The sequence below is a fragment of the Anastrepha obliqua genome, chromosome 1, assembly GCF_027943255.1.
Source record: "Anastrepha obliqua isolate idAnaObli1 chromosome 1, idAnaObli1_1.0, whole genome shotgun sequence".
NCBI lineage: Eukaryota > Metazoa > Arthropoda > Insecta > Diptera > Tephritidae > Anastrepha > Anastrepha obliqua.
Window position 1 is genome coordinate 88,969,247 of NC_072892.1, and position 25,101 is coordinate 88,994,347.

Sequence of the window (25,101 nt, forward strand, 5' to 3'; positions counted from 1 at the left end):
ATGTAAATGTCGCCAACACGGCCTTTGAAAGGGTTTGTCATGCAATTACTTACTAAATTAGCCGGCCGGCGTAGCCGAATATGTTGGTGAGTGGCTACCATTCGATAGTGCCCGGATTCGAAATCCGTTGTGAGCATGAAACATCAGGATAAGAAAAAATATTTTTATCTCCGATTGTATTTTTGTAGTGAAAAATCTTCTCATAAAGAACCATCTGCCATCCGGATTTGGCATAAAACTGTAGGTCTCTCCATTTCTAGAAGAATATCAACACTCACACCTCACTAAGAGAAAGAGCTCGGTCAAACACCCAATAAAGGGAGTAGCCATTACTTTCATATGATGAATTTAAAATCACTACACTGTAAAGAACCCTTTTAAAAATGAAAATGTAAAACTTGCGTTTTCACTTCACGAACCATGAGTGAACTCAATTATGTCAGAAAAACCTGATTCTCACTTCTTGGAGCGGTTTTGGAAAACTTAGTTCTAACTTATAGATTATATTTATCAGTGCACAGCCGGCAAGAATATAAAGAAATAAAAAACCTGGTAATATTTCGCGCTGTTATTATTTTGACCGCCACTGTAGATACTCGCATAAACGCAATTAGCTGTGCATGTTTTGTTTTTTATAAAAATGTACCTACATATATAAAATCTTCAAATGAATGATGTGTAGTAGTCTTAAAAGAATAAAAAAACGTATTGATTTTAATTAAGATGCACTCTTAGTCTGAAACACAATTTTTGCCCAAAACAACTCCCCTGAGGTAAGAATGTACGAGTATTTCATTTTATATTTCAGTTTGTCTTATACAATCGTCTATAAAATACATTGTATTGTTAGTATCTCAGGTTTGTAGACCGTATTGCTTAAGAAATACGAGAATGGCTGAAGCTTCAAGCAACGAGGCGCGAATGTTAACGTTTGGGACATAAGGATAACAAGTGTACTAAAGTGCAACATGGTGTGGCATGATGCCAATAACGAAATCTCACTTCTTCGACAGCTCTACTTCGGTTATGCATTTGAAACTGTTAAAAAACGATAAATTTAATACCTCTTAATCCTACTTTCTCAGTACTATTTTCAGTTTGTGTTTAGTTTCACTTTTATTATTTTATTTTATTTTATTTTTTTATTTTATTTTATTTTAGTTTACCAAAACAATTTTCCCGTTACACGCTAACAAAATTAACAAAACTCTATTGCCCAACTCTTGTATTTTGGAAAAAGATTGATTTTGTCCTACAGTGTTAGATTTCTAAAATATACTTAAATGTACAATTTGTCTAATGGAAGCACGACCGGCAAAATTCAAACTTAGAGTATTCCTATGTACGCACCATAAATATCCAAAAATTTCACATTCATTTGTAGCAAAATATTTGAAGGAATTGAAGAAGTTCATAAATAAATGAGTGAAATGGTGTATAGAAGTTAAAAACGTTGACGACTTCCTCGGACGAGGTTCCAAAAAAAAACTACCTCCAATGCAAAAGCAGAAAATTATTGATTTGCTTGTGAGAAAGCCAAACTTATTCTTGCGTGAAGCTGAAATAGAATTCAGGAGAAGTGGTGTAATTGAATCCAAAGATACGAATACCTCAAATTCTGAAAAATATATAAAAAACCGCTGCTCTCATCATCACACAATGAAAAAATACTTGCATGGGTTAAGGCAACTTCAGAAAGGAATTGACCAAAAGTAATACTCCTTGATGAATTTTTCTTTTGCGTAAAGTTTATGTATATGCCACTCCTGGTGAAATTTTGATAATATATAACTTCAACGAACTTTTTAGCCGAGTGAAAACAATAATTGGGATTAATATGTTCGATTGGTCTTCACAGTTGTCTGATACCAACCCTACTGAAAATGTTTGAGCAATAATTAAGCAAAAACTCAAAGAAAATCAAATATCAACTGCAAAAAAATTATCTAGCAAATTCGTCTGTTAGCTAGACTATATAAACTCCTATGTATAATCGAATAAATTATTGATTTAGCGAAATTGATTATGGCAGCTTATTCGATATAAGCTGGCCAAAGTTACAACAAACACTCCTTTACTGGCACCACTTATTTTAAATGTAAAACCGAGTGCGGTGTATGGTCCTAATATCTTACACTTCATAAAAACTAATGTAGAAAAAGAAAGATATGAAAATACATTTAGCCGAGTATTTCATTTCCATCGAAATTGGACAAACCCATTGAATCAAGTAAGCCTCCATTAAATATAGCAGCCAGAGCCGTTCGAAGAGTAAGAATTAAAAATTGTGTTCGAGCGCGCAACCAAGAAGTGGTTTTAGAAGGGCTCCACACAGCTCACAACTTCCGGGATTAGCCCGAGTATCCTGTGGTTAGCTTCCGAACACCTGTTCGAGAGCGAGCTAATGTGGGAAGGCAAAGCATCCCAGGATAGGCTAGATGTGCACTGGGTTTGGAACCCCCTACGTAAAAATCCTACTCCCACCAACCCGGAAAGCAATGGAGCAACATTTCTCGTTCTTTACGAACCGCCGCCGAAGAACAAATCGGATTTCGGTGAGCCTAAAAAACCAGTTGGTACGAAGAGGAAAGGATGCTGCCTATAGAGCTACGCTGCGATTGGGCATAATGCGAGTCATGTGATATAGCTACCGAGATCTAAGAAAGGAAGATAGACGTAAATATTATCCGACAGAAAAAACGAGAGTCCGAAATATACATATGAGTGCGAGGAGCTTGAGATGCTGGCCAATATGAACAATTCACGAAACTTCTACCAGAAAGTTCGGTGGTTTACAGAAGGTTTCAAGACCGTTTTCCTGTAAGATCAAAGACGGCGATCAAGTGACTGACATCCAGAGCATACATTAATTATGGAGGGAACATTTCTTGAACCTGTTAAACAATTATAGCTGCGCATGTCACAGATAATGTGAAGATCCTGATACCCCAATCGTTGACGACAGAACTGTCGTTCCGGTCCCGATCATGAAGAGGTGGAAATTGCGATAACGCTAGTAGAGAGCAGCATAGCCGCGGGTGACGACGGACTGCCGCCTGAGCTATTCAAACATGACGGCGAGGAGCTGGTAAGGTGCACGCATCGGCTTCTATGGTCGGATGAAAGTATGACTGCCGATTGGAATTTAAGTATGCTCTGCCCAATCCATAAGAAGGGGGATCATGCAATCTGCGCCAATTACCGCGGGATTAGTCTTATAAATATCGCTTATAAGGCTTTAGCGAGCGAATTGTGTGAAATGCTGAAGCCCACCATCAACCAACTGATTGGACCTTATCAGTGTGGCTTTATACCTGGAAAGTCTACCATCGACCAAATATTCACAATACGCCAAATCTTGGAAAAGATCCAGGAAAGGAGAACCGACATTCGACAGTACGAAAAGGAGTTATCTATATGCCACGATGTCTGAACTTGGTATACCCGTAAAACTAATACGGCTATGCAAGATGATGTTGCTCAACACCAGCAAGGCCAACAGAATTGGGAAGGACCTCTCCAAGCCGTTTGACACCAAACGAGGTTTCAGACAGTGAGACCCGCTGTCGTGTGACTTCTTTAACTTGATGTTGGAGAGCATCGTGCAAGCCGCAGAACTTAATCGCCTTCTCCAAATTGGATAAAGAGACAAAGCGAATTGGTCTGGTGGTGTTCGAGGACAAAATGCAGTACCTCTTGTCTTCAAACAAACAGTCGGCGCTCTCGCGTATCCGCACCCACGTTACTGTTGACAGTTATAATTTCGAGGTTATAAAATCTTCATTTATTTAGGAACCAGCATTAACACCGATCACAATGACAGCCTTGAAATCCAACGTAGAATCTCTGTTCCCAACAAGTGCTACTTTGTACTAAGTAGGCAATTGAGTAGGAAAGCCCTCTCTCGACGAACAAAACTAACACTCTACAAGGCTCTCATCATGCCCGTCCTAACGTATGGTGCAGAAGCTTGGACGATGACAACACCCAATGAGGCAACGCTTGGAGTGTTTGAGAGAAAGATTCTGCGCAAGATTTTTGGACCTTTGCGAGCTTTACGACGGCATAGACATAGCGCAGCTAATCAAAATCAAGCGGGTACGCTGGCTGGGTCATGTCGTCCGAATGAATACAAACGCTCCGGCTCTAAGTAAGAAAGGAAGGCTTCCTCTTCGTTGGAAAGATTAAGTGGAGAAGGACTTGGCTTCACTTGATCCAACTGGAGCCGGTTAGCGTGAGCGCGCTCTTTTAAACTTGGCCAAAATCGCGTAAGCGGTTATCGCGCCTATTAAGAAGAAAAGGCTTTAACCAAGTGAATCAAAAGTTATTACTTATAAGTTTTTTTTGTTTAGCAATGACTTTTCTTAGAACATATTGTATTATTTTTTTCGTGCAACTACATAAATCTCTTTATCTGCTCTTTTGTGATTTGGATTTAATTTTTTTTCAGTCAATGCAATAGTTTTTTACGTTGAAAGCGTGAGGTAAAAAGTGGAAAACTTTCATTGGTATAGTTTTGGTAAGGCATGAGTAATATTTAAAAAAAAGAATAACAAAAAAATTTAACTCGATAAACGTTGTAAATATTTATATGAATTAGTATATAGGACTTTTATTCAATGACCACGACTTTCGCCTCATACCTACACTCGTCATGCTTCGAAAGTTAAACTGAGATTCGCTGTTTTTTTTTGTGTGAAAAAGCGGACGAATGATAGAAATCGTTAACTTTACGTGATGCAAAACGAAAAAAAAAATATTTTTATGTAAATTTATAAGCATAAATTTGTCAGATGGCATTAGAATACAATAGATTTGTGTCAAAGCTGATTCTGGATAAAAAAAATTACTAAATTGACGAGCGGACATAAACTTAGCTCTAACATTTTTTAGTTCTAAATATTTAGTCCTAATTTACCTGGGCTTAGTGTAGGACTATGATTATGCGCCAAGAAATGCAATCTGGAGCTAAATTAAGAAAACAAATTTTTCTTCATACATCGATAAAGAAAATAGAATGTTAGCCTAGTTTCTCCAGTGCATATATCTATATATTTATTAGTACAGGTGTATAGGTATGAGATACATTTGCAAGAAAACTAAATAAATGCTCGGCATTATTTTCATAGGTGCCTCCTGAGCTTGCATACCCACTTATATCCATATACCTATGTACAAATGTATACTCGAACAAATATGCATTGGTAGGTGTACGTGCTCGTGTGCGTGCAAGACTTATCAAGCGTGCTGTTTATCATGCTTATAAGCCGTAAACACATACCCACACACATACACTTACACACAAATATCTGTTTATGTATAAGTAATAGTGCACATATGGAATGCAACATCAGCGCCAGCCAACTATAACTTGCCGCAGAGTATGCAAATCTTTATTTGCATGGATATGTAGTAGCACACTGTTCCACCATTTTGCATTTCTCCTCCAGTATCGCTCGCAATTCTGAAATACTGAAGCACTGTGGAACCTCCACTCTTACTTTTGTTTTTTACAATTTCACTGTTTGATGGAAAACAAAGTTGTGCCAATTTGGAATAAAAATTTCAATATCATTTTATGGCAGTTACATGTACAATGTGTATGCAAGTGTGTGCGTATGCGAATTCCACGCAAATGTATGACTAGAGGCAGAAAATTTCACTTGTGGAAATTGAAATTTTTACTTTCATACTTGTAAGTCATGCCTGCGCACACTTTCATACCCATATTTCAATATGAGGTAACGATTTTTTGTTTTACTCTCTTGCATACATATCTACGTATGCACATATGCACATACATACATATATATTCGTTGATTGTTTTATGAGCTCTCGGCGCATTGTTTACGTGCTTGTGTGGAATTTTCTGAGCTTACAAGGTTGCAACCGAGCGATTGACGGCTTAAAATTATGAATTCAAATGTCAAAATATAAATTTTCTTTACTAGTCATACACACAAACATACAAGTGAATATATAAAATATTGCAGTACGAATTTATGGAATTAAAATTTTTGTTAGAATGATTATAAGCGTTTTTGAAGTTTACCAAAATATAAAAATTAAAATATATATATATACATATATTCTATATATACTCGGTTGTATAAATATATTATTTTACCAAGCACCTATTTGGCCTTGAACTAGCATGGTTGTCGAACGCGTTAGCAAATAAACAGGAATTTGAGTTATCGATTTTATTTTAATATCCGCAATGCGTCTGAAATTCAGTTCATGGTTAGACGTTTACAAAATGAGTAATGTTTTGCTTAAATAGAGTTGGAAAATACCAGGTGACGTAAAATTGATCATTCATTTTTTTTTATTAATTTGTTTACTAAATCAAAAAATGAATTTGAGCGGTAGAAATCCTTTGATTTTGACGTTTACGCGCTTCATCGCTGGTTTGTTTATATATTGCAGCTCTCCAATGATTGACGTACGACGCCATTTTCAAAAAGGCTAAATCCTCCGACAAGGTGATTAATTTTGCCCCACCTTAAATATATTTGGAAATCTCGAAAATCGTTTAATCAGTGGAAGCGGTAATGTAGTTTTGCCGCTTATATACGCTTATATAATATAATGGAGGATGGTTCCATGTGTAGAAGTCCACGCAAGTGGGGAAAGTTACTGATCGCCATTCACTTGGGAGTGGCCAGGACGATTCTTCTACATATGGTTCAAGCAGCTCACAACGTCCGGGATTAGCCCACGTATCCTCTGGTTAGCTTCCGAACACCCGTTCGGGAGTGAGCTAAAGTGAGAAGGCGAAGCATCCCAGCATAGCTGGTTGTGCGCTGGGTTTGGGACCCGCCACTTAAAAAGCCCCCCCAATGAAAACAGCAACAAAGCCTCGGATGAGAACTCCCAACACTGATGACGACCCCTGCAAACGAAATAAGGAATACGATTTGAGGGCATGCACCTGGAATGTCCGGTCCCTTAATGGGGAAGGTGCCTCTGCCCGGCTGGTTGATGTCCTCGTGAGAGTAAAGGCTGACATCACTGCCATCCAAGAGATGCGATGGACGGGGCAAGGTAAGAAAAACATAGGACCTTGCGACGTCTACTACAGCTGCCATGTAAAGGAGCGCAAATTCGGTGTCGGATTTGTTGTGGGAGAGAGACTTCGTCGCCAAGTACTGTCGTTCACTCCGGTGGACGAGCGTCTCGCAACAATCCGCATCAAAGCGCGATTTTTTAACATCTCGCTAATTTGCGCCCACGCCCCGACGGAAGAGAAGGACGATGCGATCAAGGATTCTTTCTATGAGCGCTTGGAACGTTCCTATGAGCGCTGCCCCCGCCACGACATAAAAATCGTGCTTGGCGACTTCAACGCCAGGGTGGGCAAGGAGGGAATTTTTGGTCCCACAGTCGGAAAATTCAGCCTACACAACGAAACATCCGGTAACGGACAGAGGCTGATCGACTTCGCCGGGGCCCGAAACATGGTAGTCTGCAGCACCAGATTCCAGCATAAAAAGATACACCAAGCTACCTGGCTGTCTCCTGATCGAAAAACGCGAAACCAGATCGATCATGTTGTGATAGATGGAAGACACGCTTCTAGTGTATTAGATGTACGTACGATCCGAGGACCCAACATCGACTCGGATCATTACCTTGTTGCAGCCAAACTGCGCACACGCCTCTGTGCAGCAAAGAACGTACATCTACCTACGCAAAGAATGTTCGACATCGAAAAGCTGCAATCACAACAGACAGCCAGAAGATTCGCCACTCGACTCTCACTCCTGCTCTCGGAGAGCACTGCCCAACACACCGGCATGCGCGAGCAATGGAGCAACATTTCTCGTTCCCTACGTACCGCCGCCGAAGAAGAAATCGGATTCCGGCGAGCCCGAAAAAACAATTGGTACGACGAGGAATGTCATGCTGCCGCCGAAAGAAAAGATGCGGCGAAAGAAAAGATGCCGCCTATAGAGCCACGCTGCGATCGGGCGCAACGCGAGCCATGTGGGATCGCTACAGAGAGCTGAAAAAGGAAGAGAGACGTATTATCCGACAGAAGAAACGAGAGGCCGAAATACGTGAGTGCGAGGAGCTTGAGATGCTGGCCAATAGGAACAACGCCCGAAAATTTTACCAGAAAGTTCGGCGGCTTACAGAAGGTTTTAAGACCGGGGCGTTGTCCTGTAAGAACAAAGACGGCGATCTGGTGACTGACGTACAGAGCAATCTTAAATTATGGAGGGAACACTTCTCGAACCTGTTAAACGGTGACAGCTGCGCATGTCATAGAGAATGTGAAGATCCCGATACCCCAATCGTTGACGACGGAATTGTCGTTCCGTTACCCGACCATGACGAGGTGAGAATAGCAATATCACGGCTAAAGAACAACAAAGCCGCGGGCGCCGACGGACTGCCGGCTGAGCTATTCAAACATGGCGGCAAGGAGCTGGTAAGGTGCATGCATCAGCTCCTATGCAGAATATGGTCGGATGAAAGCATGCCTGCCGATTGGAATTTAAGTGTGCTCTGCCCAATCACTTAAAGGGCGATCCTGCAATTTGTGCCAATTACCGCGGGATTAGTCTTCTAAATATCGCCTATAAGGTTCTAGCGAGAGTATTGTGTGAAAGGCTGAAGCCCACCGTCAACCAACTGATTGGACCTTATCAGTGTGGCTTCAGACCTGGAAAGTCTACCATCGACCAAATATTCACAATACGCCAAATCTTGGAAAAGACCCATGAAAGGAGAATCGACACACACCATCTTTTCGTCGACTTCAAAGCTGCATTCGACAGTACGGAAAGGAGTTACCTGTATGCCGCTATGTCTGAATTTGGTATCCCCGCAAAACTAATACGGCTATGCAAGATGACGTTGCTCAACACCAGCAGCGCCGTCAGAATTGGGAAGGACCTCTCCGAGCCGTTTGATACCAAACGAGGTTTCAGACAGGGTGACTCGCTGTCGTGTGACTTCTTTAACCTGATGTTGGAGAGCATCGTACGAGCCGCAGAACTTAATCGCTCAGGCACAATTTTTTATAAGAGTGTACAATTGCTGGCGTATGCCGATGATATTGACATCATCGGCCTTAACAACCGCGCTGTTAGTTCTGCCTTCTCCAAACTGGATAAAGAGGCAAAGCGAATGGGTTTGGTGGTGAACGAGGACAAAACGAAGTACCTCTTGTCTTCAAACAAACAGTCGGCGCACTCGCGTATCGGCACCCACGTCACTGTAGACAGTTATAATTTTGAGGTTGTAAAAGACTTCGTGTATTTAGGAACCAGCATTAACACCGATAACAATGTCAGCCTTGAAATCCAACGTAGAATCTCTCTTGCCAACAAGTGCTACTTTGGACTAAGTAGGCAATTGAGCAGTAAAGTCCTCTCTCGACGAACAAAACTAACACTCTACAAGACTCTCATCATGCCCGTCCTAACGTATGGCGCAGAAGCTTGGACGATGACAACATCCGATGAAGCGACACTTGGAGTGTTCGAGAGAAAGATTCTGCGTAAGATTTTTGGACCTTTGCACGTTGGCAACGGCGAATATCGCAGACGATGGAACGATGAGCTGTATGAGCTTTACGACGACATAGACATAGCGCAGCGAATAAAGATCCAGCGGCTTCGTTGGCTGGGTCATGTCGTCCGAATGGATACAAACGCTCCGGCTTTGAAGGTATTCGATGCGGTACCAGCTGGTGGTAGCAGAGGAAGAGGAAGGCCTCCTCTGCGTTGGAAAGATCAGGTGGAGAAGGACTTGGCTTCACTTGGTGTGTCCAATTGGCGCCGGTTAGCACGAGAAAGAAACGACTGGCGCGCTTTGTTAATCTCGGCCAAAATCGCGTAAGCGGTTATCGCGCCAATTAAGAAGAAGAAGATACGCTTATATTTTGTAGAGCACCGTTAATAATAAAAATTTTAAGTTTAAAGAGTTTTAAGTATAGGAAACATAAAATCGAAGTAAGTGTCAAAACTTGCGAAAATATACTCGAATATTATTTTAGTCCAATAGCCTATTGTAAAGGCAACCCTAGCAGTCATTTTGACGAAATGTTGCTTATGCTCAACGCCAAGATTTACTGTTACTAAAAAAATTAATGGAAAAATATTCATTACTGTGGGCAAAAAGTAAGGTGAATTTGGTTTTAAAATGAAAAATCTTTATTTATTCTTGTAAATCAGTTTCATCCCCTTCAAAATAATCCCCTCTCGATGAAATACACTTATGCCAACGATTTTTCCAATGCCCGAAACATGCCAAATAGTTCATTTCCGGTATAGCCATCAGCACCTTCTTCGATTCAACTTTTATCTCCTCAATCGACTCGAAACGCGTTCCCCGGAGTGGTCTCTTGAGTTTTGGGAATAACCAGAAGTCACACGGACCCAAATCAGGCGAATACGGTGGTTGCGGAACGATATGCGTGGAATTTTTGGCGAAATGGTAACGGAGAACGAGTGCAGTGTGAGACGGTGCATTATCGTGATGCAAAAGCCAAGAGTTGTTGGCCCATAATTCTAGTCTTTTTAGACGAATTGCTTCACGTAAACGACGCATAACGCTCAAATAATATTCCTTATTAACAGTTTGGCCAGGTGGAAGGAATTCATAGTGCGCCACACCACTAAACTCGAAAAAAACTATCATCATGACCTTTATTTTTGAATGACTTTGATGTGCTCTTTTCGGTCTGGCCTCGCCTTTAGCACGATATTCGCTTGATTGGTCGGTTGTTTCAGGGTCGTAAGCATAAATACAAGTCTCATCTCCCGTAATGATGCATTTGAGCTTGTCCTGATAGTCTGAAAGCATTGTTTCACACACATCAACGCGACGACTTTTTTCCAAGAAATTGAGAGTTTTCGGTACCAAACGAGATTTGGTTTTTACAGATCCTTCTGATATTCCGATCACATCAGTAAGGTTTTTAACAGTCAACCGACGATTTTTGAGCACTAACTCCTTCACTTTATTGACGTGTTGGTCATCTGTTGACGTCGATGGTCGTCTGGAGCGCTCCAAGTCATCAACACGTTCTCGACCCTCTTTGAAGTCTTTGTACCACTTATAAACATTTTTCTGCGACATGGTCGAATCAACAAATGCCTTCTGCAACATGCTAAACGTTTCAACGGCCGAAATTTCATTCCGCAAACAAAATTTGTTGGCACTTCTCTGCTCAATCAAATCAGACATTGTAAAAATCGAAAAATGCACTCTTAGTCGTTTGGTAAATACAAGCGTAAATATATTACTGATAATGACATTCACATGAAAGTTGGCCCAGATGTTACTAACAGTACTGCCAACTCATAAAAAAAATAACTAGAGCGAAATTTTAATCCCGCGAAGTTTGACAAATAAATTCACCTTACTTTTTGCCTTTTGTTTATGGCTGCATTAAATTAAACTCTAAACGATAGATGGATCAGATTTATGCCATTTCTACAATGAAAATGAAATCCAACGCATCCCAACTTGATAAATTGTAAATTTTTTACCTCAGCTGTTTTCTCCAGTAAAATTTGCCTTATAAACCAGTAAAAGTATATTTGAAATATAATTAATAATTTTATTTGAAGAAAAAATTCACATTCACTCTCATAGTATCTACTGGTATAGATATTTTGGCTTTCATTTGATAATAACTTAGATAGTTTTGTCAAGTTCCAAAATGCTTACAGCTCAGTCTTCAATTTTCCCAAATTTTTAGGAAATAATAAAATAAATAATTTAAAAGTATGCTATCGTCACCATTTTAATTTTGTTTCCTTTCAGTATGCAAAATTTTGCAGATATATACCGAGATGATTACAACTATTTCAAAATATACGGCTTTTCTGATTTCATATATTAATTAAAAATAATCTTATGTAATATAAATACAATATAATAAAAAAAAAACCTTATCTTATTCACGTAGACAGTCTTTTTCTGAAACGGCCCCTTATAGCAGTTTAGGAACTTCGTTTGTATGAGGAAATGTTCGGCGCGTATTGACTTCTTGCATTTGACGCATTCTTGCCGAGTAGCTCGCTTCCTTTTCGATCTTCGGTGGCGCAGCTAGCAACTTGCTTTTTGCTTGATGCGACCTTGTTGTGGCTCATCATTCGTTTTGACCTGCCTGAATTATATAGTCACTTCAATTATATAGTCACTTCTTGTTCAAAAACTTACCCAAACTACATTCAATTGCTTTGTTGGAAAAAAACAATCGCCGACTATCACTCGCGACAATGGCCTTATTCCATTTTACAAATTCTTCTAGCAACGGGAGCGAAGTGAAATGATTACTTGCAGTAAGGTTAGGTTAGGTTAGCCTGGTTGGCAATAAGCCGCGCATAGACCTTTTGGTCCCTAGCGATACCAGATGGAGACCGACCTCTATGAATACCTGAAGTAGACATCATGTAGGATGTCAGCGCTTTTAGCGAATCTAAGTAGGGCTGGGAGCTCCGCTTTAGAGACGTCTTCCAGACCCTCAAACAGTGGTGCTCCCAGGCATTTCAGTCGCGTTTTTAGTAATGCCGGACAAGCGCACAGAAGGTGTTCTAAAGTCTCCTCAACATCCTCTCTGCATTTCCTGCATTTGTCCGTGTTAGCAATCCCTATCTTGTACGCATATGCAGCCAGTAGATTGTGGCCTGTTAGCATACCTATGATAGTTCTGCATTCCTTTCGCGAGAGCGTAAGTACGAATGGAGTCAGTTTTTTGTCGTTAGTCCTACACATGACTTTTGCCGTTTTGCATGTGGTCAAGTTAGTCCACCTAGCTTCCACTTGCCTTTTCATGTGGTCGTCCATTTCGTTGTATATTGTGTTTAGCGGTTTTGGTATGTCGTTCTCTTGATCAAATGGTAGCCTCACAGCACTTTTTGCTATCTCATCTACTATTTCGTTCCCCATAATGCCTTTGTGACCAGGTACCCAGTAGATATGCAGCCTATTGTTTCCGGCTAGCCTTTCTATGGCCTCCCTGCTCCGTCGAACATTTTTGGACTTAATACAATATGAGCTTATTGCTCTTATTGCTGCTTGACTATCCACGTATATATTAATTGTTGAGTTCTTTCTTGTTCTAGAGTAGGCTAGCTCCGCGGCCTTCCCCACAGCAAAAACTTCCGCTTGGAAAATACTGCTGTGGTCTGGTAGCTTGATAGGCTGCCTTATTCCTAGTTTTGAGCAGTAAATACCTGCTCCCACTCCGTCTGGAGTTTTCGAGCCGTCTGTATAGATGTGAAAAGTTCTATGGCCAGGCTTCATGCCTTTGTGCCATCCCTCCTCTTCAATTGTAGTGCGAAACCTTCTCTCCCAATTAAAGTACGGAGTCATGTAGTCCGTGCCACCTGAGCTCCACTTTCCTATTGAGCTGTGACCGAAGGTTCTGCAGCTGAATACCCCCGCAGCCATTAGCCTCCTCGCGGATTTCGCTGCCAGGTTTTCCGCCATGAGGTCAATAGGTGGCATGCTGAGTATCTTCTCCAGTGCCGCCGTTGGAGTGGTTTTCATCGCTCCTGTTATGCACAGAGCAGCGAGGCGTTGAATCCTTTCTAGCGGCATTAAGTATGTCAGTTTTTTTGTCGCAGTCCACCATACTAAGGTTCCATACAGCAATATCGGTCTGACTACTGCTGTGTAGCACCAATGCATCAGAGAGGGTGATAGACCCCAAGTAACACCCAGCATTCTTTTACATGCGTACAAAGCATTACTGGCCTTCTTCACCCTCTCCTCGACGTTGTGCTTCCACAGCAATTTGCTGTCCAGTATTACTCCGAGGTACCTCGCATAGTCTTTGAGAAGTAGTTCGTTATTGCCCAGCTTCGGTAGGTTCCACGCCGGAACTTTGTACTTCCTGGTAAAAAGTACCATGTCCGTTTTTCCGGCGTTTATCCCTAGCCCTGCGCGGGATGTCCATTGGTGTATCGTTTTGAGAGTGTTGTTCATCACATTACTGATGGTGTCCAGGTACTTTCCCGTAACTATTATAGCTATGTCATCGGCATAAGCCACTAGTTTAGGTGCCCCTCCGTCAAGTTTCTTAAGAATTTCATTTGCTACAAGTAACCATAATAGCGGTGATAGTACCCCACCTTGCGGAGTACCTCTACATGCATATTTGGTGACGCTCGCATCGTTCCACTCCGCTTTTATCTTTCTGCTAGCTAATAGCTGCCTTATCCATAGATAAACCGCGGGTTGCACGTTAAGTGACTCAATGCCGTTTAGAATAGCATCTTTTGTCACGTTGTTAAAGGCTCCTGATATATCTAGAAATACTCCTAGAGCATACTCCTTATATTCTAACGCCTTTTCTATGTTTAGTATAAGTGAGTGAAGTGCAGTTTCAGTGGATCTGCCTTTAGTGTAGGCATGCTGCGCCTTGGATAATTCGTCCGGCGCAATTGTGTCTCTAATGTATGTGTCTAAAATCTTCTCTAACGTTTTCAGGAGAAATGAGGTCAGACTAATGGGTAGGGTGGTCCAAAAAACTCAAGTTTTTTTTAGAGACCTAGGGACCCTCTCATTTTGTTACATCTAATAAAATAATAATCTATGCAAAATCTTAGCACCCTAGAACATATAGAAGGCAGTGCTCAACAACGTTTAGTTTTCATAAATTTCTATAAAAAACTCATACTTTCGGGTAATTAACGCCTTTTTTTGTTTCAGGTTTGAACTATATTTCAATCAAAATGACTGCTCTTAAGACGCGTCAGGCGGACAGTGTTTACTTAATTGGTGTTAAGGACTTAGAACCTTTAACAAAGAAGAACCAACTTCCTACAACGGCGTTGAGCACTGCCTTCCAAGTGACTTATGACCTTGAAAATTTAGCTCTTTACTTCTTATATCAAATAGAAAAGAATTGGGGGGTCCCTTGGCTTTTACATCCAACTTGAGTTTTTACCATAGGATCTTGGACCTACTAATGGGCCTGTACTCCTTTGAGTAAAGAGGGTTGCTTTTTCCCGCTTTTGGAATAAACACAACCCTCGCCTCTCTCCACAATACAGGAACGTAGCTGAACCTCAGGCATCCCCTGAATATCGTTTTTAACCATGGTACCACAAGATGGCTTACCTTTTGGAGCATGGCCGGGAAGATTCCATCCAGTCCTGGCGATTTGTATGGGTCGAAACTTTGTATAGCCCATTCTATTTTGTTGTTTGTAATTATGTTCGTCGGGATTTCGTGCACAATATCTCCTCTAGGTTCGAGATCTGCAGTGTCCGCACACCCTGGAAAGTGTGTACTGACTAGGTCTTCTAGAGAGTCCTCACAGCTGTCAGCCCACTCCCCGTTAGTTTTTCGTATTGTTCTTGGCATAGACGGATTCTTGGATAACAGTTTCCTAAGTCTAGCCACATCGTTAGTGCCTTCCATACTGCTACAGAAGTCTTTCCAAGATTCTCTCTTGGCTTTACGTATCTCTTTCTTGTATACTTTTAGCAGATCCTTATACTCTTTCCAACAGAACTCATCCTCAGCCACTTTTGCTAACCTATAGAATTCATGTACCCTACGCCTTTGTGCTCCTAATTCCCTGTTCCACCAAGGAGGCTTCACCTTGCGTCTATTACGTGTTGGAGGGCAGGATCTTTTAAAGGCTTTAACAAGCGTAGTTGTAAACAATTCAACCCCTTTCTCAAGCGCGATGTTTGTCTTGTATTTCCGGGGTATTATTGGTGTTTTTGATAGTATATCCCTATACAAGTCCCAGTTCGTATTCTTAGGATTTCTAAAGGATGTAAGCTTGTTTTTTGAGCGAAATATCACCTGAAAGCTTATGTATCTGTGATCAGAGAATGAGGGCCTACTCAATACTTCCCATTCCTGAACCATAACATGCCTGCTTGTGTAGAGTGTTAAATCGAGTACATTCTTCGAGGTTGGTCCCACATATGTTGGTTCCTCACCTCTATTAGCTATTTCTAGACTACTTTGAAGAATATAGGTAAATAGTGACTCACCTCGGTCGTTTATGTCTGCACTTCCCCAGACTGTGTGATGTGCGTTTGCGTCCGTCCCTACCACCAGAGCATGCTTCTTTCTGGCAGCTGTTTCTACCAGCTTCCGAAGTTCCGCTTGTGGTGCTTCCTCATCATGTGGCATATAGCAGGACCCAAAGAGTAGCGTCTCATCCTTGCAGCCCTCCAGCGCCACCACTGTCAGATCGTCTGAAGAGAGATTGTGATCAATATAAGAACATATACTTTTTTTGACTAATATCGCTGTTCTTACCTTATTTTTTACAATCGGGATGTATGTGTTGTAGTTTTGTGACTTTAGACCGGAGACTATGTTGCCCGACGCTATCCATGGTTCCTGGACTAGAGCCACATCGTAGCCGACTCCCTCTATGTTGAGCAGGAGCTCGGCTGAGGCGTTTTTACTTTTGTGGAGGTTTATCTGAAGGACTTTCAGCATCTAGCCTCAGTACCTCCTCGGGGTTGGATACTACCTCCAAGTCGCCCTTCTCCACTTCCTGTATATTGAGGGAGGCTTCCAGGATCTCTTCTATGCCGAGATCCTTTTCCACCTCCCCCGCAGCGAGCGTGTTGTGATTGTCGTCTGCCGGGTTGCGCTTTTTGAGGCGAAGGTGCACGCTACCAACTCCCCAAGCCATCCTCCCGAATCGCGCGTAAAGCAGGTCCTCTGCCGGCTTGTTGATTTGGATAATGTAATCCTGGCCACCATCAGCAGTTGTTGGTTTTGCCACGCTCAACACTTTCCAATCGTCTGTCGGCACGTCCGTGTTTTGACGTTGTAGTAGTCGCAGCGGAATGAAAACCTTTGCCTTCGGTATTGAGGGAATGCAGCTGCGATCAACGATTTCCAGTGATGCCCCCTCCCACAGGCCGCGAAGCGTTCTCACCGCTTCCTTTAGCCATGTGAGCGTGGGGTCATCCTTGCACTTTATTATTTTGACGCCGCTGAACCACCCTGCTCCGTCGAATGCTGGCATGGGTGCGTTCGGCTCCGCGTCCATTTTAGTAAACAAGGTTTCCAGTAGCTTCATCTCCACTACCTTCCACCGTTCCTGCGACATTCGCCCCAGCTGGTCGCTGCGGTCAGTGAGTGCCACTATGAGATGCCTCTTGGCAATTTCACTGGCCGCTACCGCTGCTTTCGACGTCGTAGGTCCTTCGTCTCCGTTTTTAGGTTTAGCCGTCTCGTGCCTGTGCTTCTGCTTTTTTGATGGCCCTGAGGCCTCACTATCCGCAGAACGCTGCCTCTTGATGGCTAGCTCTTCTTCGATTTTGTTCGCATATTTCGGGTTCGAGGCTGCGAACATTGGCTTTGCTGCGTAGAAGGCCCGGCCATTTTTGATCTCCTCTCTGGCCCAAGCCAACCGTTCCTCCTCTTGCTTCGTCAGGTTGGACTTGCTGCCAAATCGGTCACAAACTTTGACCGCAGCCTTGTATCGGGCTTTGGCCTTCAGCTTCTCTTTATCAGGCTTGATCCTTGGTCTGTTCTTGCTATCCGAAGCAGCACCATTGGACTTAGCCGGAGAACGCAGAAGAGCCTCTTCCTCAGCTGTATTGATGCTCCCGGCGCTTTCGTGGTCCGAGTCTTCGTTGACAACGGCACCTCCGCGCTGAAGAGCGTTCTGTGTGTGTTTGGCAGTGGGATTGCGACCACTGTAGCCTGCTCCCGCTACAATGGAAGTTTTGTTGCTTGATTTTTCATCTGTATTCATCTTTTTCGTACGACCACCTGCTCGACGAGGCGAGCGCAGTGGTCTATCTGTATAATGGGGAATTCAAAACGGTCCACCACGGCAGCGCCCCATACCGTGGCAAGGCCACAGTTACTTCCTAAGGCGGCCCGGTGTTAGGAAGGCGCCGTTGAAATACAGCCGGTCTGGTGAACCCCCTGGCTGCAAACCATCCAATGGGCACGGTGTCGCATAACACCCTGGATTAGGGGGTGGGCTAGGAGAGGAAATAGCGGGATGTGAGGGGTTTGGGGATGGCAAAGGGATCTTCGTCGGTACGGTGATCTTCGCATGGTGATTGGTTGGCCACCAGGTTCGCCGTAAGGCGAATGGATGGCAAGCCAGTCTCCATATGAAGCTTCCCTCTTAGTTCGTGTTGGGTTGGCCCCCATGCTATGGGGGTCAGACCACCACTTAAGCCTCATCCCCGCGTCAAGGAGACCAACATGATGAGGTTACTTGCAGTAAGGTTCCGACCAGAATTTTTATAAGAAATAATGAGATCCTTCTCTACAATTACCCTGCTTTCCGGTATCAATTTGGAAATTTAGGGGAAACGAAGTTAGTGTATCGTTTGCTCACCAAATCGTTTGACTGTATGCCGCTGGCTTAGAAGGTATATATTGAGTAAACTTGGCGCAACTTTCATATCCATATAGTAGCACATCTAAAGTTATGCATTTAAGACTTGATTAAATGCATAACTTTAGATGTGCTACTATATGGATATGAAAGTTGAGTTGTGACAACCCAAAATAAGCTTAGACTTTTTTAGAATTGCATTTTCGGTGCCCATCGCAAGCAAAATTCCAACGAATGCAGTGAACTGTCACCAATTGAAGTCCATACTACCGGATCATTGTTGGGGTTATTAGCGTTCCATTGGCGGTAAAAATCTTTGGATTTCTAGTTGTATAGCCTACACATCTGTTCTGTTACCGGCGAGCTAAAAAATAATGTATCAACAGGTAAAAAATGTGCTAGAACATCTGTTAATATTTTGTATCCCTAAATATAACTCCTCATATAAATTGTAAGATGTAATTTAATATCTTCGTCCGCCGTAGCCGAATGGGCTACCTTCATGAACGCGGAGGTGAAGTAATTAATTTAATAAAAGCCCATTTTGGCAAAGCCATTTCCTCTGTAGCGTCAGTGCTCGTGAGCCTGATTCATATCAGATTATAAAGTGGCATCCTAAGATGCACTACTTTATGCACCTAAAGTGTTCACACAAGTTTCTGTTTGCGTATCTAAATGACTTTCGCACGTTATGGCTCTATTGTTTATCTCACCGGATGCGGATCAACAATGCACCTATTAGCCAATGTATTATAACTGACAATAGGTACTTCGACAACAATGCTAATGACATTATTAGATTACTCATTAATTAAGATCATTTCCGACTAATCGCATTAGCATTAGTAAATGTATGTTTGTTTTTGGGGGTGGCATATTGACCCTCCCATGATTTCCGTGATGATCTGTACGTTCTGTATTAAGTAAGAACAAAAATTTCAAACTTCAAAACAATAATGGCAATGTCTTAAAATAAATTGGTATATGTGCAAATGAGCTTTCTTGTTAATTTTTCAATGAATTTTGAAGTTATTCAAAATGTTGAAACTGGCTCACCTTGCGGCTATTTGCACCAAAAGATGAATTATAGAAGATGATTTACACAAGTACACTGGGCTGTATATTACACTATCAAATACCGGGCAAGCGCTATTTAGTCGCTAAGGCAAAGTTGGCGTATCTATGTAATGATAAGAGAGCATATTTTTTCGTATTTACTTTGCGTGTTTATTTCCCTTTAGTGGACCACGGCACACAGCAAACATACACACAAATATGTAGATTTATTTTTTAAAAGTATCTGTTTTTTCTTAAATATGAGAGTAATATTAAAATATTTAAATTTTTTAAATTATTAAATTTGATTAATGCAGAAAGTAAACATCTCAATATTTTATTGCAAAACAACAGCCTTTGAATCGATTAAGTCATTTTGTTCGCTGTACGCATTTGAATATAACTCGAAAACTGTCAGGGATTATTGAGTAGTAGTAGTAGTAGTAATTCTTTATTTATTTATAAATATTACATCTTACATTTCAATAATTTTTACAATAATTCGTTTAAATATATAAATACATAAAGAAAAAAATAATAAATTTGTGGCAATAACAATGTTGTCTGTCACAACTCAAAAATTAATCAAAAATTAAACTCTGCAATAAGAAAATTTCTATAGCGTAAGGCTGAGTATATAAAGCAAGTTAGTCTTTTCCAATTATGGCCATTAAGTATATCTACTACTTCTGCTTTATTTAGCTTCGCTGCGTTTAGGTATTTTGTTCTGATCTCCTTCAGTACCGGACATCTTCCTAAAAAGTGCTGCATATTTTCTTCCTCGTTTAAATTGCAGAGAATGCATATTTTCTGAGCATTTCCATACGTAGTTGCATTTAGCTTCAGTAAACCACATCTTGCTTTGAAAATTGTCGTAGTATCAGTTAGCCGCATATCTTCTTTAATATATGATTCCCCTTTTGAGTAGTATAAATGTTTATAAATTCGCTTCGCGCTTGACTGTGCTTGTTGCCTTGCCATGTTGATATCTTTTATTTTCATTTCGGTAAGACGTTGCACACAGCGATCTTGCCAGTCTATAGAGGTGATGTTTTCTTCAAACTTCAGACCGAACTCCATTCCCATGTCGTTCAGATGCTTAAGCCAAACACACATTTTTACTTAAGATGCGTTGTGTTAGTTTGTGAGGGAGTCTGTTGCAATTATATTTATAAATAGTTTTCCAGATATACTTCATGTGTAATTCTAAAGAATACATGTGGCTATCTTCTATATTAGTTTCTAATGTTATTGCATAATTGGGAGTGAACTCGGGTAGTTTGAGGATTCTTTTAATAAAGTAACGTTGAAGTTTATTTACCTCATCGAATAAGGATTATTGAGTATGGTCTCAAATATTAAGAAAAACAAAAACCAAAAAAAAAGCTCTGACAAAAATAAAATTGTTCCATACTTGTTTTTTACATTTACCTCATCGAATAAGGATTATTGAGTATGGTCTCAAATATTAAGAAAAACAAAAACCAAAAAAAAAGCTCTGACAAAAATAAAATTGTTCCATACTTGTGCCCAAACAATCAACTTTTTTCTAAAAAATTTTTTATAAGTAAACGTTATCCCAACAAAAAATAAAAAAGAAACATTTTTGTAAAAATTGAAAAGACCTCTGGTTCATTAAAGTATAGTAAGTATTTCATTAAAGTGGTAAGTATTTCATTAAAAAAATATTTCTAAATATTTCAAAATTTTGAACATTTATTAAATACCAAATTTGTAAATTTTTTCTTTGTATTTTTTTTTACTTCTCACTAACTCAAGCTTATAAATAAATGAATTTTCATAAACATTTACAACAATGTCCAAAATATTTGGATAACTTGACATACAATCACTCACTTACGTTAGGTTAGGTTGCAGTGGTTGTCCACTAAGGGATATAGTCAGGATCATACCCCATAATAATACCGCATGGGGAACTCGTCTTTATATCTCCTTAAACCAAAGTTAACCGTTCAGAAACTTTGGAAGGTTCCTGATTTCCACCGAGCTAAGATCTTCCAACTCATTGAAATATTTTCTATCTAAAATTGTAAATCTACGTCTGCCTAGAACAGAACTGTAGCGTAGAAGGTGGAAATTGTGTCTTATTCTTTCTTATCTAGGCAGCTTCTGCAGAAGTCATGTATCTGCCTTTCATCTCTGGGCATTTCTGCCTACTAGACAGTACCCCGTTATAACAGAAATCAGTGTAGTTATGCTTGTTTTGGCTTAGCAGAGACTCTGTGCATTTAGCATTGACAGTCGACCACAATTGTCGAGCGATTCTGCAGATGGGTTCTTTACGCCTTCTTTCTTATTCACTCAGGTCGAAAACGACCCAATCTGTCAAAAAAGTCCTAAAACTAAAAATAATTGTTGCCATATAAATCAAAGAAGCTTAAACTTCCCAAGTTCGATGTTTGTAGTAATGGTCAAGCAAAGAAGTCATGAAATAATGAAAAATTAAATATTAGCAGTAGTTTTAAAAATATTTAAGTTAAAAAAAGATTTGGTCGAAATCGACCACAACGTAGGTCTACGTTAAACCGAAGCAAAAGTTGCAAAACGAAATTGGAATGTTGATTAAATAAAAAAAAATTGTATGTACATGTATAAAATAACACAAAAATTAAGTGTTTCGTGTTTTGAGGTCGCGGACTTGAGAACTGAAGAATGGCTTTTGTAGCAATAAAAACCGTTTCAACATTCAAAACTTAACGAGAATTATCTTGCCTTTTGTAATCGCTTTCTGTTTTTACTTTTTTTTTGGGGCTGCCAGCTTATCTTAATGTTTTCTCTTGGCTGCATTTCGCAATTTTCTAGTTCTTTTTAGCACGACAATGGTGATGCAACACCTCGCCAACAAATTACAGGAATTGAGGAACTAACGCTACACTGAGCGATTTAACGGCGCTGCCATAAGGATTATAGTTTTATAATTAAATGCTTGTATATTTATTTGTAAAATATTGTTAGTTCTTCGATTTGTATAAACATTTCTTATCTGGGAGTGTTTTTCGACTCTTACCTTTTGTAATGGCCGTTTAAACTATACAATTTTTTAAACTCAACTCAACGCTTACTTTTTATCTCACCTGCCTTATTTAGATTTTACTGAGCTTAGCTTTTGAATAATAGCTCGCGCAATAGATGGTGTGTCATCCTTAAAAATCAGAGAAGTGAGCTCACGATTTAATGAAACATCTGGTTACCGGTAATTCGAAAGAGGTTAGCGCCTATACACAATTTAATGGTCATTGTCTGGGGACAAAATAAAGGCAATTTAGAATGAACGGTCATATTGAAAAACTCCCAGAGCTTTCTGCATTTCCAAGTAAACATTTCTTTAAGGCTTCATTAATTTTTAAATTATGTTGCTGAGTGCTTTTCTAAAATGTGGAAAAAACGATTAAAACAGTTTTCTGAGCGACATTCCTAGTTTGAACATTTATAGTGGAATTTCAGGAGGAATATTTTTGTGGAATATTGCAACCCATTAGCTTTACCACAACAGGGTAGTTTTGACCATGTTTGGAGGGCTTTGAAAACCCATGTATCGGTGTAACCGCTATATTATAAATTATATTTTGTCCCCGAAAAGTCAACACTTTTTTCATTTTCTGTCAGAAGCATTCACGTTGCAAATGCACTAAGCTCCAAAATGAATCGGTAAGTAATTTAAAAATGAATTAATTAAAATTACCTAATAATGACTCCCTAATTGGACTCACTGTACCCCGTGAATGGTTGTTGTACTATGCTAGTACATACGGCTACCATTTTTATAGAAAAATAAAATTATTATACCATCTAAACAGGACTGCTAAAGCAGAAAATACATATAGATGAATAGCAAAAATGACTAAGGTATGCATTCTTGCTATATATATGGCGGCTGCCGTAGCCGAATGGGTTGGTGCGTGACTACCATTCGGAATTCACAGAGAGAATGTAGGTTCGAATCTCGGTGCAACACCAAAATTAAGAAAACCATTTTTCTAATAGCGATCGCCCCTCGGCAGGCAATGGCAAACCTCCGAGTGTATTTCTGCCAAGAAAAAGCTTCTCATAAAAACTATCTGCCGTTCGGAGTCCGCTTGAAACTTTAGGCCACTCCATTGTGGAAAAACATCAAGAGGCACGCCACAAATAGGAGGAGGAGTTCGGTCAAGCACCCAAAAAAGGGTGTACGCGCCAATTATATATATGTTTATATGCATTCTTGCTTAAAATCAACTTTGAGTCTTTTTGTTTTGTTCAGTTATATTTGATGATGACTTTAACAACTGCAACTCCAACAAAAATACAAGCCTTTGCGTGAAAAGTGGAGAGGTTAGTTGCATTTATTACCTACAGCTGATTAATATCATCCAGTTTTGAAAAATCACGGTGCAGCTGGAACCTAGTAATATAAAACCAAAATTTAGAATTGAATAGTTTTGAATATTACAAGATTTACCTGTTTTAGTCTGATTCGCCGTTACTCTGGAGCTTTGGAGTTAACTGTAAAGCTTAGAAATAAGTCCTCAGCTACATCTAGAGTTGATTAACATAGTTTTTGAAACTCCTATGCAGCCAAATGGAAAGGATTGTCCACATCCTGGAGCAAACGTCGATCCATTGTTTGCGGGATCACAACTTCTTCTTCACGCGATAAATCAGAAGCCAAATTCTCGAAAGACATGTTCGAGTATTTTTTTTAATAACCTGTTGATATCGTAATTGCACCGTTTTTATTAAAACCAGTAATTCGTATATTTTCGTTTGAGTTAAACGCATCAAAGTTGTTGTCATTTAGTTTGTGAAGCTCGACTTGTTAACCAAAACTGCTGATTTTGTCTTATCGAACTTTGTTACGAAACGGGTTACCGAATAGTCAAATCGTTACAATTGTGGTTAAGGAAAGATAGCAGTACAAATATCGTTATCGAATTCCACTACTGGTATTGAAACCATTTCATACATGCCTTATGCCTTAGTTTTTGCTAGAGTTTTGGGACTGCAGTTCCACTTACCAGCATCTCAAGTCTCACGTTCTTTCTTACATATTGTTGAAAATACATCTCTCCCTGTGAGGTGATATTATTTAAAATTCAAGCCTATACAACGCCTTTCGTTTGAGCCACACATTTTTTTAAGTGCAGAAAGCTAGTGCACGAGTTAAAATGGCATGTAGCCAAAATATAGAGATATAGATGTGCGCAGATATATCAGCTCATAAAATAATTCTGCTAATGTTTGTACGTACAAATATATATATATATATATATATATATATATATATATATATATATATATATATATATATATATATATAAATGCATACGTATAAATCTCCCGCAATTCAAGTTCTATGCTTCGTGTAAGCCGCAAATGTGTCTGTCGCTTTTTGGCGCCTTATATAAGTGAATAATGTTTGCAACTTAACTGCACATTATGCTTATCCTTTCTATTGAAATAGTACTCACATGGTGTTTATTTATGTATGTGTGCATATATGCTTGGATGTGCATGTTTGCATGTGTACAACTGGAAATTGAACTTCATGTCTGACACGCTAAGGAATTCATAAAATATAATCTAATAAGCTTAGAAATGTTGCCCTCCAAACGATCGACGATGCTCTAGTCAGGGTTGTTGGCAAGTGGCATACTGCAATAAAATTGCTCTTTAGATAGTTGGGCTTGCATGAAATGCAAAGAATGCTTACAGTTTTCATATTTAGACTTTTTCCT

General features: G+C 40.1%; 1 protein-coding gene across 1 annotated transcript in view; it reads right to left on the reverse strand.

Moving 5' to 3' along the window:
* The window catches only part of LOC129235874 (uncharacterized), a 31,634-nt gene extending 15,187 nt beyond the window's left edge, over nucleotides 1-16,447 (reverse strand). Inside the window, exon 1 of the mRNA XM_054869935.1 lies at nucleotides 15,981-16,447. Coding sequence (XP_054725910.1) covers nucleotides 15,981-16,437 — 457 coding nt within the window. The 5' untranslated portion in view covers nucleotides 16,438-16,447. The remainder of the gene's footprint in view (nucleotides 1-15,980) is intronic.
* Nucleotides 16,448-25,101: the final 8,654 nt, after the last annotated feature.